At 41.1% G+C, this 15,559-nt stretch overlaps 1 protein-coding gene across 1 annotated transcript; it reads left to right on the top strand.

Moving 5' to 3' along the window:
* Nucleotides 1-549: 549 nt before the first annotated feature.
* On the top strand, nucleotides 550-14,103 carry ctr9 (CTR9 component of Paf1/RNA polymerase II complex). The gene is made up of 23 exons (XM_086026729.1): nucleotides 550-715; nucleotides 1,907-2,005; nucleotides 2,379-2,618; nucleotides 2,697-2,814; nucleotides 3,642-3,731; nucleotides 3,805-4,061; nucleotides 4,140-4,247; nucleotides 5,146-5,382; nucleotides 5,572-5,790; nucleotides 6,164-6,347; nucleotides 6,447-6,535; nucleotides 6,795-6,980; nucleotides 8,136-8,223; nucleotides 8,320-8,468; nucleotides 8,548-8,664; nucleotides 9,570-9,715; nucleotides 9,911-9,982; nucleotides 11,170-11,305; nucleotides 11,413-11,559; nucleotides 11,983-12,131; nucleotides 12,395-12,485; nucleotides 13,254-13,363; nucleotides 13,436-14,103. The coding sequence occupies exons 1-23, from the start codon at nucleotides 671-673 to the stop codon at nucleotides 13,908-13,910; spliced, it is 3,552 nt and encodes a 1,183-aa protein (XP_085882855.1). The 5' UTR covers nucleotides 550-670; the 3' UTR covers nucleotides 13,911-14,103.
* Nucleotides 14,104-15,559: the final 1,456 nt, after the last annotated feature.

Genomic DNA, 15,559 nt, shown 5'->3' with positions numbered 1-15,559 from the left:
ACATAAAATATAGTAAAACAAAATTCGAAGGTAACAATCATTGAGACTCTTCACATTCAAACAAATTAGATTGTTTTGCAGTTTCCACCAAACCATTTATCATTTCACTTCTTTCTACCATTAAGATTAAAGATTGGAAATATTTGTTTAACTCATTTTGGAAACATTTTAGTGACGGGATCGTATTTCTCCATTTGCTGGAGGGAATATGATATTTTATCTTTACTGTACCACCAAGTTGCAATTTCATATCTATAGTTTTTCAGGTTACCAATGCGTAGCGGTAATACAGACGAAAGAAAAGAAAAAGATTAACATGTAGTAGTAGAAGAAGAAATAGTTGTAGAAGGACGACGTGAACATGTTTTGTTTATTTGTTTTGTTACGTGAATACGGTCTTTCATAATTCCTTCAACGAGGAAAGAAGAATGTCAATAAACAGCCACATACTGTATAATATACGTATTTGCAAGTCTGTCTCAGTAAACCTGTAAAAAAGATGAAAAATATTTATATATATATATTTTTTTTTCCCCTATCGGACACAGTTTTGGGTTGCACAATTTGTATTCTGGCTTCCGGTTTAAGGCATCAATTTACGACCAAGTTTAGCGGCAGGACCACCTTTAAAGTTCCCATTTAGGTGCATTTGAGCTTTTCCTCCTCCAAGATGTCTCGAGGGTCTATCGAGATCCCTCTGCGGGACACAGATGAGGTAAATCTTTTTGTTTTTGTGACAGTTCTCAAACGACTGCTGGTGCGTTGCTATCCGTGTGTGCTAATTATTGCTAACATCAGAAGAAGTGCTCCATAGTACAAGCGGCATTAGTGAGGTAGATGCACTAACATTATGTCTAAATCAGCATTTCTGTATTTTGATGTCCACCGGGAGGCTGTTGTGATAAGATGAAGTAAATAACTGTGTTGATGATCAGGTGCTTACAAACACCGTTGTCGAAAAATTACAAACTGCTCTCTCTACCTGTCATTTGTACACAAAAACGGAACGTCCGCGTTGGTTTATAAAGTCAGCGTTTTTCTTTGCAATTCTTCTGTTGAATGCCATTAAATTGTTGAGGTTTGCTTATTGGGGCTTGTATGTTCCCTTTTATAGTGAACTGAAGAAAGTGTACTTTGCATATTTTACAGTTAAAGAGAGAACGACTACATTCATGAAAGTTGAATTCTTTGTTGGTCAGTTTATGTTGATTGTTTTGAATACACAATTAATGGCTTATTAACAGGGATTTTCTTATTGGTGCCCGAACTGCACTATGATACTGATACCACTTTAGCCTGGCATTACCATTCTGCCATCCCTGAGTGTGTAGTGTGCAGTTTGGAAGGTAGCAAGTTCTTCAAAAAGAGTCCACGTGCTTGTTTCGAGCTGCTTATTGACTCTCAAAGATGATTTTTACTGTACTAAAACTAATGCAAAAATAAAGAGCATTACACATTGTATATGTAATCAAACGCATAGCTATCTCTTACAAAAACCCGCGAGCTTAATGGTAGTGTATTATGCGAAACGCCATAGACCCGCTAACACATTAGCATCATGTCACGGTATGAACATTCCAACATAGACTATAACCGGGAGTGTCCAAACTCGGTCCTCAAGGGCCGGTTCCCTGTCAGTTTTCCATCTATCCCTGCTGCAACACACATGACTCAAAAGATCATGATCGTGATCAAGCTTCTTCAGAGCTTGCTGAAGAGTTGATCATTTAAATCAGGTGTGTTGCAGCAGATAAAAAGCAGGAAAGTGGCCCGTGAGGACCGGAGCTGGACATGTCTGGACTATATTGCGAAAAAATGAGTTATATTACTGCAAATGGGTTGACACCATCTTATTTGTGTGTTTTTATTCAATTGATTTAAATGTAACACATTTTCCATCCTGCAGGTCATTGAGCTTGATTTCGACCAGCTGCCTGAAGGCGACGAGGTCATCAGTATCCTGAAGCAGGAGCACACACAGCTGCACATATGGATCGCCTTGGCAGTAAGCATATATTGTACTTGTTACCAATGTAAAGCTCCTTGAATAAGGTGTTTTGAATTGTATCAAAATGAAACAACCAAATCTAATTTGAGAGAATACATTTATCACCGAAAGGCAGAGAAGTGGACGTTGGATATGGATTGGTTGATTCATGGATCACTTGGTGTGAATTTTGCTGTTCAGCTCCATCGTTAGAGAACTGCAAGTTGTGCTTCAAGAAATTAATTAACCTTTAAAGGTTAAAGTGCATTTTATAGGGCATCCTGAAATTTCACCCAGCAGCTGAATATCCCTAACTTTTTGTGAATGATGTAAGGATTGAAAAAGTCATATGGTAATGAAACAATAACACTACTTTGTTTTCTTCTCTTAGCTGGAGTACTACAAGCAGGGCAAAACAGAGGACTTTGTCAAACTCCTCGAGGCGGCGCGTATCGACGGGAACCTGGATTACAGCGACCACGAGAAGGATCAAATGACATGTTTGGACACTCTGGCAGCTTACTACGTGCAGCAGGCGCGCAAAGAGAAGAACAAAGATGCCAAGAAAGAGCTCATCACGCAGGCCACGCTGTTGTACACCATGGCAGACAAAATCATTATGTACGATCAGGTAAGAACAAGAGCTCAGGGCGGGTGACAAAAGAAAGTGTTTATTTCAAGTAGATACAACTCATCTTTTCTCATTCAGAACCATTTGCTGGGAAGAGCTTGTTTTTGCCTGCTGGAAGGAGACAAGATGGACCAAGCCGACGCTCAGTTCCAATTTGTCCTCAACCAGTCCACCAATAACATCCCTGCTTTACTTGGCAAGTTGAACTCTGTAAAATTGGGCTTTGTAGGCATATTCACATCACTTTTGTTATGGAGCAGGGTTCCACCTTAGACATGATAGCAGTGATCCAAAGTGTGGGTGGGCTAGCTCTCTAGTGATATGCGAAAGAATCACTGAATTAAAATACAAATAAAGCATTTACAATATTTAGAGCACGTACAATTAAACATAATAGAATGACAATGTAGCTTTGAGTTGATCCTGTTTGAATACTTAAATACCCAAAAAATCCAGTAAAGTATTTTTTTTTACTTGTCAAGTATGGCCCAGTTGTATTTATCTTAAGTACAATACATTCCTGTTCTGTTTAGATAATATGATAAACAATTAATCGGCCGATTAACTTAAAAACTATATCATGAATGAAGTCATTTAATTTTTGGTGCCTTAACACCTAAAACAACAAAGATGTGAATTCCCGGCAGAACATTTGTTGGTTTTTACAATACTTTGCCACTTTAGTATTTATTTGACTTTACAACAGAGAGGAATTTCAAAGTTCAAAAACATGCAAAACAGCTTTAACTGAAGAATTTATTTGGGCATTTTGTTTTGGATTATTTATTCATTTTTATCACTGGGGGAGTGTCCAACATCCTGTTAATTGAAGAATAGAAAAAGAACAAAAACGTAGAAGCATTTTTGAAGCACCGGCTACTAGAGAAGAGAGACAAATAAGTAACATTAATATGGAAACAAAAACAGGAGCTTGGTCGATTAATGAGACAGCTTTAACGACACATTTGATTAAATAATACACCCTCATTCACTGAATTAACACACCCTTTTGTTGTTGATCAGGTAAAGCGTGCATCTCCTTCAATAAAAAGGATTACAGAGGTGCACTGGCATACTACAAAAAGGCCCTGCGCACAAACCCCGGCTGTCCAGGTAAAGGTTTTAAGCGTACACTTCTTCTACACTCATGCATAGATGACATCGCACCGATTGTCTGTGTGAGCAGCTGAGGTAAGGCTGGGAATGGGCCACTGCTTCGTCAAGCTCAACAAACTGGAGAAGGCTCGCTTGGCGTTTGGCCGCGCCCTGGAGCTCAACCCCAAATGCGTGGGAGCCCTGGTCGGCCTGGCCGTGCTGGAGCTCAACAACAAGGAGGCCGACTCCATCAAGAACGGAGTGCAGCTGCTGTCGCGCGCCTACACCATCGACCCCAGCAACCCCATGGTGCTCAACCACCTCGCCAACCACTTCTTCTTCAAAAAGGTAGCCACGAGCATCGGGCGCGCTCGCTCGACCTCACTTTGACAGTTGCTCACGTCGTTTGCTCTTTTCTGCTTTCAGGACTACAGCAAAGTGCAGCATCTGGCCCTGCATGCTTTCCACAACACGGAAGTGGAAGCCATGCAGGCGGAGAGCTGCTACCAGTTGGCTCGATCTTTTCATGTGCAGGTAGCGTCCGCGGTCATTGTGAAGTAGCCTCCCTCTTATTTACGACTTGTTGTTTATCCGCAAAGGTTGGTTCAAGGCAATGGAACTCTTGTTTAGTGAAGACATTTCACCATCGATCCGAAAGGCTTCCTCTAGTTGAAACACGGCATTCTGATTAATTTTGCGGTTGTGGCATATCAATGAAGCAGCAAAATGCACTCGTTTTTAGCCATCTCCTGGGGCGGCCATTTTGTCTTCTGTCGACTGAAGATGACATCACAACTGCTCACAAGGACCAATCACGGCTGACCTGTTTTCTGAATCTGAGCCGTGATTGGTCGTTGTGAGCAGTTGTGATGTCATCCTCAGTCCACAGAAAACAAAATGGCCGCCCCCGGAGATGGCTAAAAATGAGTGGATTAACACTTATTCCACGAATATTTATCAGAATGCCCTGTTTCAACTAGTGGGCTTGCATACAACATATGAAAAAAAATGTTTGGGTTGACTTCCGCTTTAAAGGAATTTCCCATCTTTTCGAGATGCAAGTGAGCTCCTGATTCTGAACCCATAGAAGCCACTTAACTATGTTGTGCCATGCATTTGCGTGGAGTTTGCTTGGTCACTCCAATATAGAAGTGAGTCACCGCATAAACAAAATTGCTCCGGAGGATTTTATCCTTGGTGTGGGCCAGCTTTTGTTTAAGGGCGTCTGTAAGTTTGAAATGCAAGTTATGCTTGTCAACAACAACCCACTCAAAACGTACAAATTCAGAGCTAATGAAAGGTTTAAAGGTGGAACGTCTTCAACAAACTCGAAGAATCCAGTTGTCTCGATTCAACCCTTTTTCACATTACCTGAATGACTGAGAATGTACACAGACAGACATGTCATTCATTTCTCCTTCTCTGGCCTTAGGAGGACTATGACCAAGCCTTTCAGTATTACTACCAGGCCACACAGTTTGCGTCGTCCACCTTTGTGTTGCCCTTCTTCGGCTTGGGACAGATGTACGTTTATCGAAGAGACAAAGAGAATGCAGCCCAGTGCTTCGAAAAGGTTTTGAAGGCCTACCCCAACAACTACGAGACCATCAAAATTCTGGGCTCGCTGTACGCAACGTCTGACGACCAGGAAAAGCGAGACATTGCCAAAGTATGTGTCCGAAATACTCAGCAATTCTGCCATGCAATTATTCCTACAGTGTTCCCCTGCATATCTGCGATTCTCTACTCGATTATTTGTGAACTGCATTTGTGCCATGAACCCTGCCTCTCACCCCAAGTCAGCTGGGATTTGCAGTCATTACTATTATTACAAGAAATCTTCATCTTTGCTACCTAGGGCCATCTGAAGAAGGTAACCGAGCAGTACCCTGACGACGTGGAAGCCTGGATCGAGCTGGCGCAGATCCTGGAGCAGACCGACATCCAAGGCGCGCTGTCTGCGTACGGCACAGCCACCCGCATCCTGCAGGAGAAAGTGCAGGCGGACGTGCCCCCAGAGATCCTCAACAACCTGGGGGCGCTTCACTTTCGGCTGGGCAACCTGGAAGAGGCCAAGGTGCGCAAGGGCCACAAACATTTTTACATCACCTTTTTAACCGGTACTCTTGCGCAACCGCAGAATCTAAAGTTAATTATGTTAATATCCCAAAATACACAATTTTTTCGTTATAAGATAAATAGCACTGCACTGTACATTATAGATATAAAAACATAATAAAATAAATTGTAAAGAAATGGGGAGTATAAAGTGTAATTAAAAAGAAGACACCTTTGACTGTTAGTCCAGTTGAATAAATGTCCGATTTTTTTTTTTTTTCACTTCACTCGAGTGCATCCGAAGATCGTGAATTGCCGCACTCCTAAGTCAAGGTGCCACGTTTTTCCTTTACAAAGGTAAATGTAAACATTAAACGTCCTTCCTGCTACAGAAATACTTCCTGGCCTCTCTGGATCGAGCCAAAGCCGAAGGCGAGCACGACGAGCACTACTACAACGCCATTTCCGTCACCACCTCCTACAATCTGGCGCGTTTGTACGAGGCCATGTGCGAATTCCACGAGGCGGAGAAGCTCTACAAGAATATTCTCAGGGAGCATCCCAACTACGTGGACTGTAAGCACACCAAATATACAACCACGCATCACGCAGCTGACTCGAGTATGATGAAAATGGATTGCGCAACGTTTGTTTTTTGTTTTTTTTGCCTTCCAGGCTATCTGCGACTTGGTGCGATGGCACGTGACAAAGGCAATTTCTACGAGGCTTCTGATTGGTTCAAAGAGGCCCTGCAGATTAATCAGGTATGTTTCGGTGAAATGTTTGGAAGCTAAACTGGGGGAGTTTGGGGAATATTCCACATTGGAAACTAATTATGGGAATTAACTCAGATATGAGTGTAATTTAATGGTAAGGTCACATCAAACATAATTATAAATATTTTGTTTTGTCATAAACCGACTCTTAAGATCTCCTTGCCCATATGCGAAGCCATTACATAATCCTTATCGTTGATGTGATTCCAGACTGTCGTCAGCATTCTCTGTTGCTCTTTTTTTGCAGGATCACCCAGATGCCTGGTCCCTCATCGGGAACCTTCACTTGGCCAAGCAGGAGTGGGGGCCGGGTCAAAAGAAGTTTGAGCGTATTCTGAAGCAGCCGTCCACGCAGAATGACACCTACTCTATGTTGGCTCTGGGCAACGTGTGGCTGCAGACCCTCCACCAGCCCACCAGAGACCGGGAGAAGGTGCCGTCACAAAAATCATTGCTTCTTTTGTGCGTTCAAGTAGGAAAAATGTTTAGCAACTTAGGCAACAGAGATGATAGAAACAGCTTTTTTCATCATACTATTCATCCTTCTCGTATAAAAATGGATATACATACACATTATTTCAAAATATTTTGATTTTATCATTTACATTACCGTAATTTCCGGACTACAAAACGCACTTGATTAAATGGTTAAATCTCGTCAGTAAAAATTCATAAATAAACCACCTCACAATTAAAAGACGTCGGGTTCAAGGCATGGGAAAAAAGTAGTGTCTTATAGTGTGCAGAGTAGGGCACAGTTTTGTCTTCAAGGAAAGTGATGTGGTGACCACCGTCGGTGTTGTGGCGATGCCCTAGAGCCCTTTGACTGCCCGCCACAATTAATTAATCAGCTGAATATGCAAAACAACAAAACAGATTTCCACCAAATTTTGTGACATAGTCGGTCGGGCTTCAGCCAAGGAACAACACATTTAATTGTAGTGAAACATTTTTGGCGTATTTTTTATTTTTTTTGCATCTATATAATATATTTCATGGTTAGCAAGCATGTTTCTGGGTTTCAATGTCAACTGCGGCCTTCCACGTCTGGAATTTGCTTTTTCGTCCATCACACACAGACATCTTCGCTGCCTCGTAGTCGGAAAAGCGGCCATCCTCTGATTTAAAGTATCGTGGAGCGAGTTGCGACCCTGCGGTTGTGTCACATGAATTGGTCCTCCACTTCTATGATGGTGCATGTGGCGGGGAGCGGGAAATTATATTTGGTGGCTGAAGGCAAACAGTTGTGCGCACATTGAGTTGACAACTGAAAAAATATCAATGACTCGACATTCGCCACGTTGAGCATGGACAGCAAAACGTCTAAAGTGAATTCCTCAAAGTGGAAGTCAACCCCAACATACTTTTTGCCATAATATGTTCTATGCAGGCCCACTAGTCTAAACGCGACATTCTGATTAATATTGCGTTAATGGAATATGAGAAATCCACTCGTTTTTAGCTAGCTGAGGTGCAAATAAATGATTTATTTGTATTTACTTTTTTTTTTTTTTTTTATAAACTGTTCATCCTCTGTGGAAGTCTGCATTCTATTGCCCTTTGGTTGTTCATGTTTTCATGTGTACAGGAAAAGAGACACCAAGATCGTGCTTTGGCCATTTACAAACAGGTCCTGCGAAATGATGCCAAGAACCTCTACGCGGCCAATGGAATCGGTGCGTTGAGCTTCCTATCTGTATTTAATAAAAAAAAAATTTTAAAAAGGGGGCACCCGTGCCAGATGTCGGTCTTAAGAGGAATATTGTGTCCAGGTGCCGTGCTGGCTCATAAGGGCTACTTCAGAGAGGCCCGGGACGTGTTTGCACAGGTGAGGGAGGCCACGGCAGACATCAGCGACGTGTGGTTGAATCTGGCTCACATCTACGTGGAGCAGAAGCAGTACATCAGCGCTGTGCAGATGGTAAAGAGGCATTACGTTTTGGCAACTCTCGCGTCGGCACATCAATGAGTGTGCTCAATTGTGAATTCCTGCTGTGCAGTACGAGAATTGCCTGAAGAAGTTTTACAAACACCAGAACACGGAAGTCTTGCTCTACTTGGCACGAGCACTCTTTAAATGTGGGAAACTCCAGGAGTGCAAGCAGATGCTGCTGAAGGTAAAATCAGGGAATGGTTCTCAAACCGTAACTTGGGTGTCTGCAAAGTATATCGCAGTGAGTAATGTCATACCATTTTTAAAAAGTGCATCCAATTCTCGTGTACCATGGCCATATTGTCCTTTTACATATATTGCCATTTCTACAAATAGCCGTTGTTTAACAGGTTGTTAAAACGGACACCGATGCTTTATCTTTATCCCGTTATTGATTGTTAGTAATAAGCTGAAGTGTCTTATCTAAAGCAAAGCTATGGGGTTGTTTTGAATATACGATGTGTAATTCTCTTGGTGTTGTTGAGTTTGACAAGCTTTAACTGGGATGTGGATTAAACAGCTGCAGGCCTCTTTTTTTAATTTTTTTTTTTATTATTATTTTTTTTTGTAAGAATTGTTCGCTATCTGGCAAACTGCTGCTTTGTTGTGAAGTGAGTTCAATTCAGTGCAACCTCACAGTGGTCATATCTTAAATTCATGTACTGTATTATGACCCAAAAAATACTTAATTTTATATATATATATATATATATATATATATGTATATATATATATATATATATATATGTGTATATATATATATATATGTATATGTGTGTATATATATATATATATATATATATATATATATATATATATATATATATATATATATATATATATATATATATATATATATATATTTTTTTTTTTTTTTTTATTTCCTTGTCAATATTACAACTTTTTTTTCTTGGAAAAAAAAAAAGTTGAAAAAAATATATCCTATTTTATTTAGGTATAGTTATAATGAATTGATTTTAGGTATATGGTGATTTGGTGCTTATGATCATTTTGAGAACCCCTGGCATGGAAAGTCCTTATGCCATTCCTCTATACGAACTGTTGTAACGGATTGTGCGTTGCACTCAGGCACGCCACGTGGCGCCCAACGACACAGTCCTGATGTTCAACGTGGCCTTGGTGCTTCAGCGGCTCGCCACTCTGGTGCTCAAGGATGAGAAGAGTAACCTGAAGGCTGTGCTGAGCTCCGTCAAAGAGCTGGAACTAGCTCACAGGTAACAGCAGTTGCTTTCCACTCCCGGGTGGGCAAACCTTGGTGCACAAGGGCCACATTTGATTTTTCAAATAGATATATGGACGGATGTAGTCATAGACGTTTTGAAATGTGACATTTTATGAAAACGCTTTCACAAAACGATCATTCCAGTAAGGCAGTCCTGCGTCTTCCTCATTTTGTTGTCCCCTCTCAGGTATTTCAGTTACCTGAGCAAAGCTGGAGACAAGATGAGATTTGACCTTGCACACGCAGCTTCTGAAGCCAGGTATATTTGGAATTCCTTACTTTTTCCTTCCCTTTTTTCTGTTTTCAAACTGCATGGCTACTGTTTGATTTTTGATATTACACTGGTCAACAACTCTATAAAATTTTTGCATCAGCGGACCTTTCAAGATCGCCCTCCCACCCTCCCCCATAACACATCATTTTCATAATAGCAATAATATAGAAACAATAAAATAATTTGTCAAATAGTAATATATTTAATAATATTTATGAACTAAGGGTTAGTTTCAGCAACAGGTAGAATTTTATTTTTTTTCAGAAATGTGATAGCTATAAGATTACAAAGCATAAAACCCGTATTGCACAAACTTTAATACTTCAAACTAGCTAAACTTGAATTAAAAAAAAAAAATCAAACACTTGATTTGCTAGGGAAAAAAGTAAAGCCATTTTTGAAATCAGCGTCAAAAATACATTTGGGGACACATAAAGCCATCTATGCTATGTTTAAAATTTGCTGTTGACCTAATTATTATTATATTATTATTGGTGACTCTGCGTATTGGCAATTTGGCAATAGAGAACAGAAGCCTAAAGAGGCTTGTAGAATAGATTTAAAAAAAAAAAAAAAAAAAGAAGCTTTTATGATTACAAAATGAATTTGTAAGTTACAATGATGCCTTGAGATACGAGTGACCCAACCTATGTTTTTGAAATACGAGATGTCGTTTGACCAATTTTTCTGCTTTGATTTGAGAGGAACAATTTGAGATGACAGTGAACTTCACAACAATAAGTCGTTTGGCACATAATGAACAATTTTCGCAAAAGAGGCTTCAAGCTGCTTAATGCCACTCCCAATTCAAGTTTACTCTCAAAATAAATATAAAACAAAGAGAATTATGATCCCATCATTACGGCTTGTCAATACTGTATGTTTTTTTTTTTTATAAAGAATCATTTTATAGAGTGCTATTTTTCCATTAAAAAGCACATTACAAACATTTTTGTTTGGTTGTATCGCAAGGCTTCACTTTATTTGGGCTTATTGCACCATACACACAAATGTGGTATTTTGTTCACTTTTCCCATTTCCACATTGTCTTTTTAAAGTTTGCTCTCATTCCGCTCGCATTATTACTCGTACGTCGGCTAGTATGTCAGAATCGTGTTGGATTGGATTCCTGCTTGAGTCATAATTGGACCGTGTGCATTGTGGCCTCGCAGGCAGTGCTCCGACCTGCTGAGTCAGGCTCAGTACCACGTGGCACGCGCCAGAAAGCAGGACGAGGAGGAGAAGGAACTTCGGGCCAAACAAGAACAAGAGCGCGACCTGCTGCGCCAACAGATGATGAAAGAGCAAGTACGTGCGTCACGGCAACGAGTTGAGGTTTGGAGTTGCGCTCTGCTCATGTTGTGCTCTTCCCCCCCCCCCCCCCCCCCAAAAAAAAAACACAAAACAAAACTCAGGAGGCGAAGAAGAGCCGAGAGGCCGAGGAGCAGAAAAAACTGCTTGAGCAGAGAGCTCTGTACGTGGAGAAGACCAAGAACCTGCTCACCTTTGCCGAGGGCGCCCTCAAGGAGAAGAAGAAGGGCGGTGGTGGAGGTGGAGGACGTGTGAGTGACACACACACGCAAAGATCAAGGGTTCTCAGACGATGACAATTATCGTCATATCGTAGGGCTTGGCCATTATGGAAAAATTATAATCACAAATATTGAAATCCTGATCAATAAACACAAAATTTAGTTTTATTCAACGACCAAAGCTCAACTTTAATTGTACCAACCAGAGGAAAAATTAGTAACAAGTTGTTGTTATATTAAAATAATTGCAAAAAAATTCAATAAACAAAAAAAAACTGTTGTGCATGCTTTGGCCTCTTGGGAGCAGTGTGGTGCAGTGCATGCATGCAGATATACGTTTACATAGATTAAAAATAAAGAGTTGAAGAAGTGGCGATTGAGCTTTATTAACAGAACTCGCAGATAGAGCAGCAAATAATAACAACATCTCGTCTCCCTGACATCCGCTCCCAGCGCAAGAAGGGAGGCGACATGGACGAGTTTGTCAACGACGACTCTGACGAAGATCTGCCCGTGAAGAAGAAGAAGAAAAAGGCAGCCAGCGGGAGCGAGCAGGACGAGGGCGAGAACGGAGAGAAGAAGGCCCGCCGGAAGAGGAAGAAGTGAGTGCAGTGCGCCACTGTCATCATTCTAGATCTCAGAGTCTCCAAGTAGTATGTGATGAGTTGCATTGGCTGAAGCTTTTTTTTTTTAATTTAATTTTATTTTTTTTTAAATGCATTACAGTACATTTATTAAGCACAGTTGAGTTGTATGTCACTTTTGAAGTGCATTCACATTTAATCTTTTAGAACTGTTTGTTTTCAAACATTCACTCAGGTACAATTAGACGAATTGCACTGAGTTTTGATTTTGATTGCCACAGGGCTCCTCGAGAAGATGGCAGCGATGACGAGGGAGGAGGAACGCAATCCAAGAAGCAGCGCAAAACCAAAGAGCGCAAGAGGATCGAAAAGGTACCTATTTTCAATGACGTGATTACACTTTATGAAGCCAATTTATTGCTTTGCATGAGCTTTTATTATATTTTTTTAATGATGTTTTTATACAATACAGTGCCACTTTATTAAAAGCGTGTATCCCAAAAAATTGCGGGGGGGACTGTTCTGAGTCAAAAGAAAGTTGGAAAAAACATTAGGGCCATCGTTCAAATTTATCCCTCTGAGCTTTGGGAAACGACTAAAGAATACATCCTTCATATGTGGACGGTCGTAGTGTCTGGAGTTGTTTCTGCTAGTTGAGTGAAATGGGCGTCCTGTGGCGTAATCATGTGTTGAACCACTAGAGTGCAGAGTTTGCCTGTGAGTACAATGTTACTGCATAGAACGCAGATTAAAAAGGGGGAAAAAAAGGGCTCTTCAGTGTTATTGCAGGCAGTTAATAAAGGCGTATTGGAGAAGAGAACAGTGGTCTTTCTTTTTAAAAGAACCCAACACAACACGTCAATCAGTACTTGACCCGGTTAGGGACAATTACAGGGATGGACCAAAAAAACACTTGTCCTTTTTTTTTTTTAAAACTTCTTATCGTCCGTCCCCAAAATGGGTGTCCATCCATGACGGAAGATTTTTTTTATGTGGTATTTGTTGTTTGTCAAAATTGAGAACCACTGGACTAATAGAACGATTAAAGTATAAATAAATACATTACCACTGTATTTACCAGGGCAAGATTAATTTCAAATTGATCAGTGCCTTGAATTCTGACATCTTGGCCCTTTTCAGCATCAGCCTGAGCGTCCCCCGCCTTCTCTCAAAGGAAAGATCAAGTCAAAGGCAATCATCTCATCCTCTGAGTCGTCAGATGAGGATGGCCTGAAAATAGCGGAGGACAGGTAAAAGGCGAGCGAGAGGAGCCGTCGACGCAAAAATAATACGTGTCACGAATCCACTTTCCGCCTCTTCAGGACCCAAAGGGACAGCGGTTCCGGATCTGACGATGACGACGACCACAGGAAGCGCATCGTATCGGAGAGCGACTCCGACGCCGGAAGGAACCGCTCCGGCAGCGAGGCGGGCAGTCCTCGTGGGAGGAACCGCTCCGGCAGTGAGGCAGACAGCCCTCCGGGGAGGAACCGCTCAGGCAGTGAGGCAGGCAGCCCTCAGCGGTCTGTGGGCAGCCCCCAGCGCTCGGCGGGCTCCGACGACGACTCCGGCAGTGACCGTCCGGTGAAGAAGAGGAGGGCGCAGCGGCAGTCCGACTCGGACCAGTCGGACAACGAGAGCAAGAGGTCGGGATCGGACGATGAGTCTCGACCCGGTTCACCTGTCGCGGCATCGGAGCGAGAATCAGAACCGGGGTCAGACAACGAGGGCTCCCCTCGCCGTTCCGACAACGGGTCAGAACCCGAGGGCTCCAACAATGACGATGACAGTGATTAAGTTTTGACGGACTTGCCTCATTCATGCTCATACTCAATAGGAGCGTACGATTTTTTTTTTTTAAGTACATTACCGTGTTTGTGTTTTGTTCATTTTCAAAGTCCAAAAAGATGAATGTTTTGAAAGTGAGAAATACTGTATTTTGTGACATCCTAAAAACAAACGAAAATAAACTTCTCACTTTTCCACTTTACTGTGTGTGATCTTCATAATGGGGGCCGGGGCATTAAAACAGGAAAAAAAATTCAGATGTCAGGGGATTAGGCATGGCAAGACACTAGGTGCATAGCTGTGTTATGATTTGGACTTTTTTTTTTTTTTTTTACATTTCTTTAGGTTATATAGAGGTTTTATCTGTTTGGCTATTTCCAGAAATAGTGAAATGTCAACTGAAAGCTCATACATAGTTAATTGACAAAGATGGAACACTGATTTATGCAGTAGTTTTAGTTTTATAAATGTAAAATGTAGTTTTTGCCAGCAACCCTAGTGAGGATAAGCGGTTTGTTGAATTGACTTTTTTTCGGGAAGTCAACCCAATATTTTTCTTTACAATATGTTCTAATGAACTCCACTAGTCTAAACACAACATTCTGATTTATACTGTGTTTGTGGAATGTGAGTTAAGCAGAAACCCCCCCCCCGGTTTTAGCCATCTCTGGGAGCCATTTTGCCACTTTCTGTAAACTGAAAATGGCATCACAGTTGCTCATGGCTCAGGTAACAACCAATCAAGGCTCACCTGTTTTCTGAAGCTAAGCCATGATTGGTTGTTACCTAAGCAAGCGTGATGTCAATTTCAGTCAACAGCAAGTGGCAAAATGGCCACCCACTGAGAGGGACAAAAACAGGTGGCTTTTGCTGCTTAACCCATACTCCACAAACGTAATTTTAGTTAGAATGCTGTGTTTAGACTAGTGGGACTGCATAGAACATATTATTGTAAATAAAAGTTTCCACCTGTCAGCCCTCAGTTGGGGCTAAAATGTGCCCTTACGAAAATATTTGTTTTAGTTTTAGTCACCTATAATAACCTGGTTAAATACCTGGTGTGGTTTAACAAAACGCAGGTGCATAGACTTAATTCTTACATCAAGATTTAGTTATGTTCTCCCTGCGTTTGAATGTTTTTTTTTTGGTGACTAGCTCCCATATTCCAAAAACACACCAGTTAAGATTAAGGGTTAAGAAAATGAATGGATTAACATTGCAGGTGCACGCAAACCAATTTGGATCGGAAAATATTTGATTTCAAATATGTTGAGTGCGAATCAAACCGGACCGTCCTTGAATTGTAGCACACCCCATGTGGAGATACGTATCGAACTGCCCAATATTGTAGAGGTGCAATTCCTAATATACTGTGTATAATGAAATGCTACATTTACAGTACTGACAAGTTATTGTAAAATGACAACTCACTGCAACATACTCTCAGACTGAGTCGCACTATTTACAATTGAAATCGACTGTCTCACTTCAAAATGAAATCAAATCTAAAATAAAGTTCAGCTTTTATGCACTATGATGATTATTTCATTCTGGTTGCTTCAGTAATATAGTCTCAGGAATCAGTATTTATCTAATTCATTTCAATAGGGAAAAATAGTTTCAGCTATGAGTCACATATACCAAGGCACCACTGTACT

The sequence above is a fragment of the Filicampus tigris genome, chromosome 3 (genome assembly GCF_054856515.1).
Source record: "Filicampus tigris isolate MCC_2025a chromosome 3, RoL_Ftig_1.0, whole genome shotgun sequence".
Taxonomy (NCBI): domain Eukaryota; kingdom Metazoa; phylum Chordata; class Actinopteri; order Syngnathiformes; family Syngnathidae; genus Filicampus; species Filicampus tigris.
Note: the sequence above shows the minus strand (reverse complement) of the source record. Positions and strands in the feature narration are given on the sequence as shown.

Coding starts and splice junctions, on each gene's coding strand:
- ctr9 (XM_086026729.1), top strand. CDS start 671: ATGTCTCGAGGGTCTATCGAGATCCCTCTGCGGGACACAGATGAG. Junction 4,248..5,145: donor CTCGATCTTTTCATGTGCAG/GTAGCGTCCGCG, acceptor CTCTGGCCTTAG/GAGGACTATGACCAAGCCTT. Junction 6,536..6,794: donor AGGCCCTGCAGATTAATCAG/GTATGTTTCGGT, acceptor CTTTTTTTGCAG/GATCACCCAGATGCCTGGTC.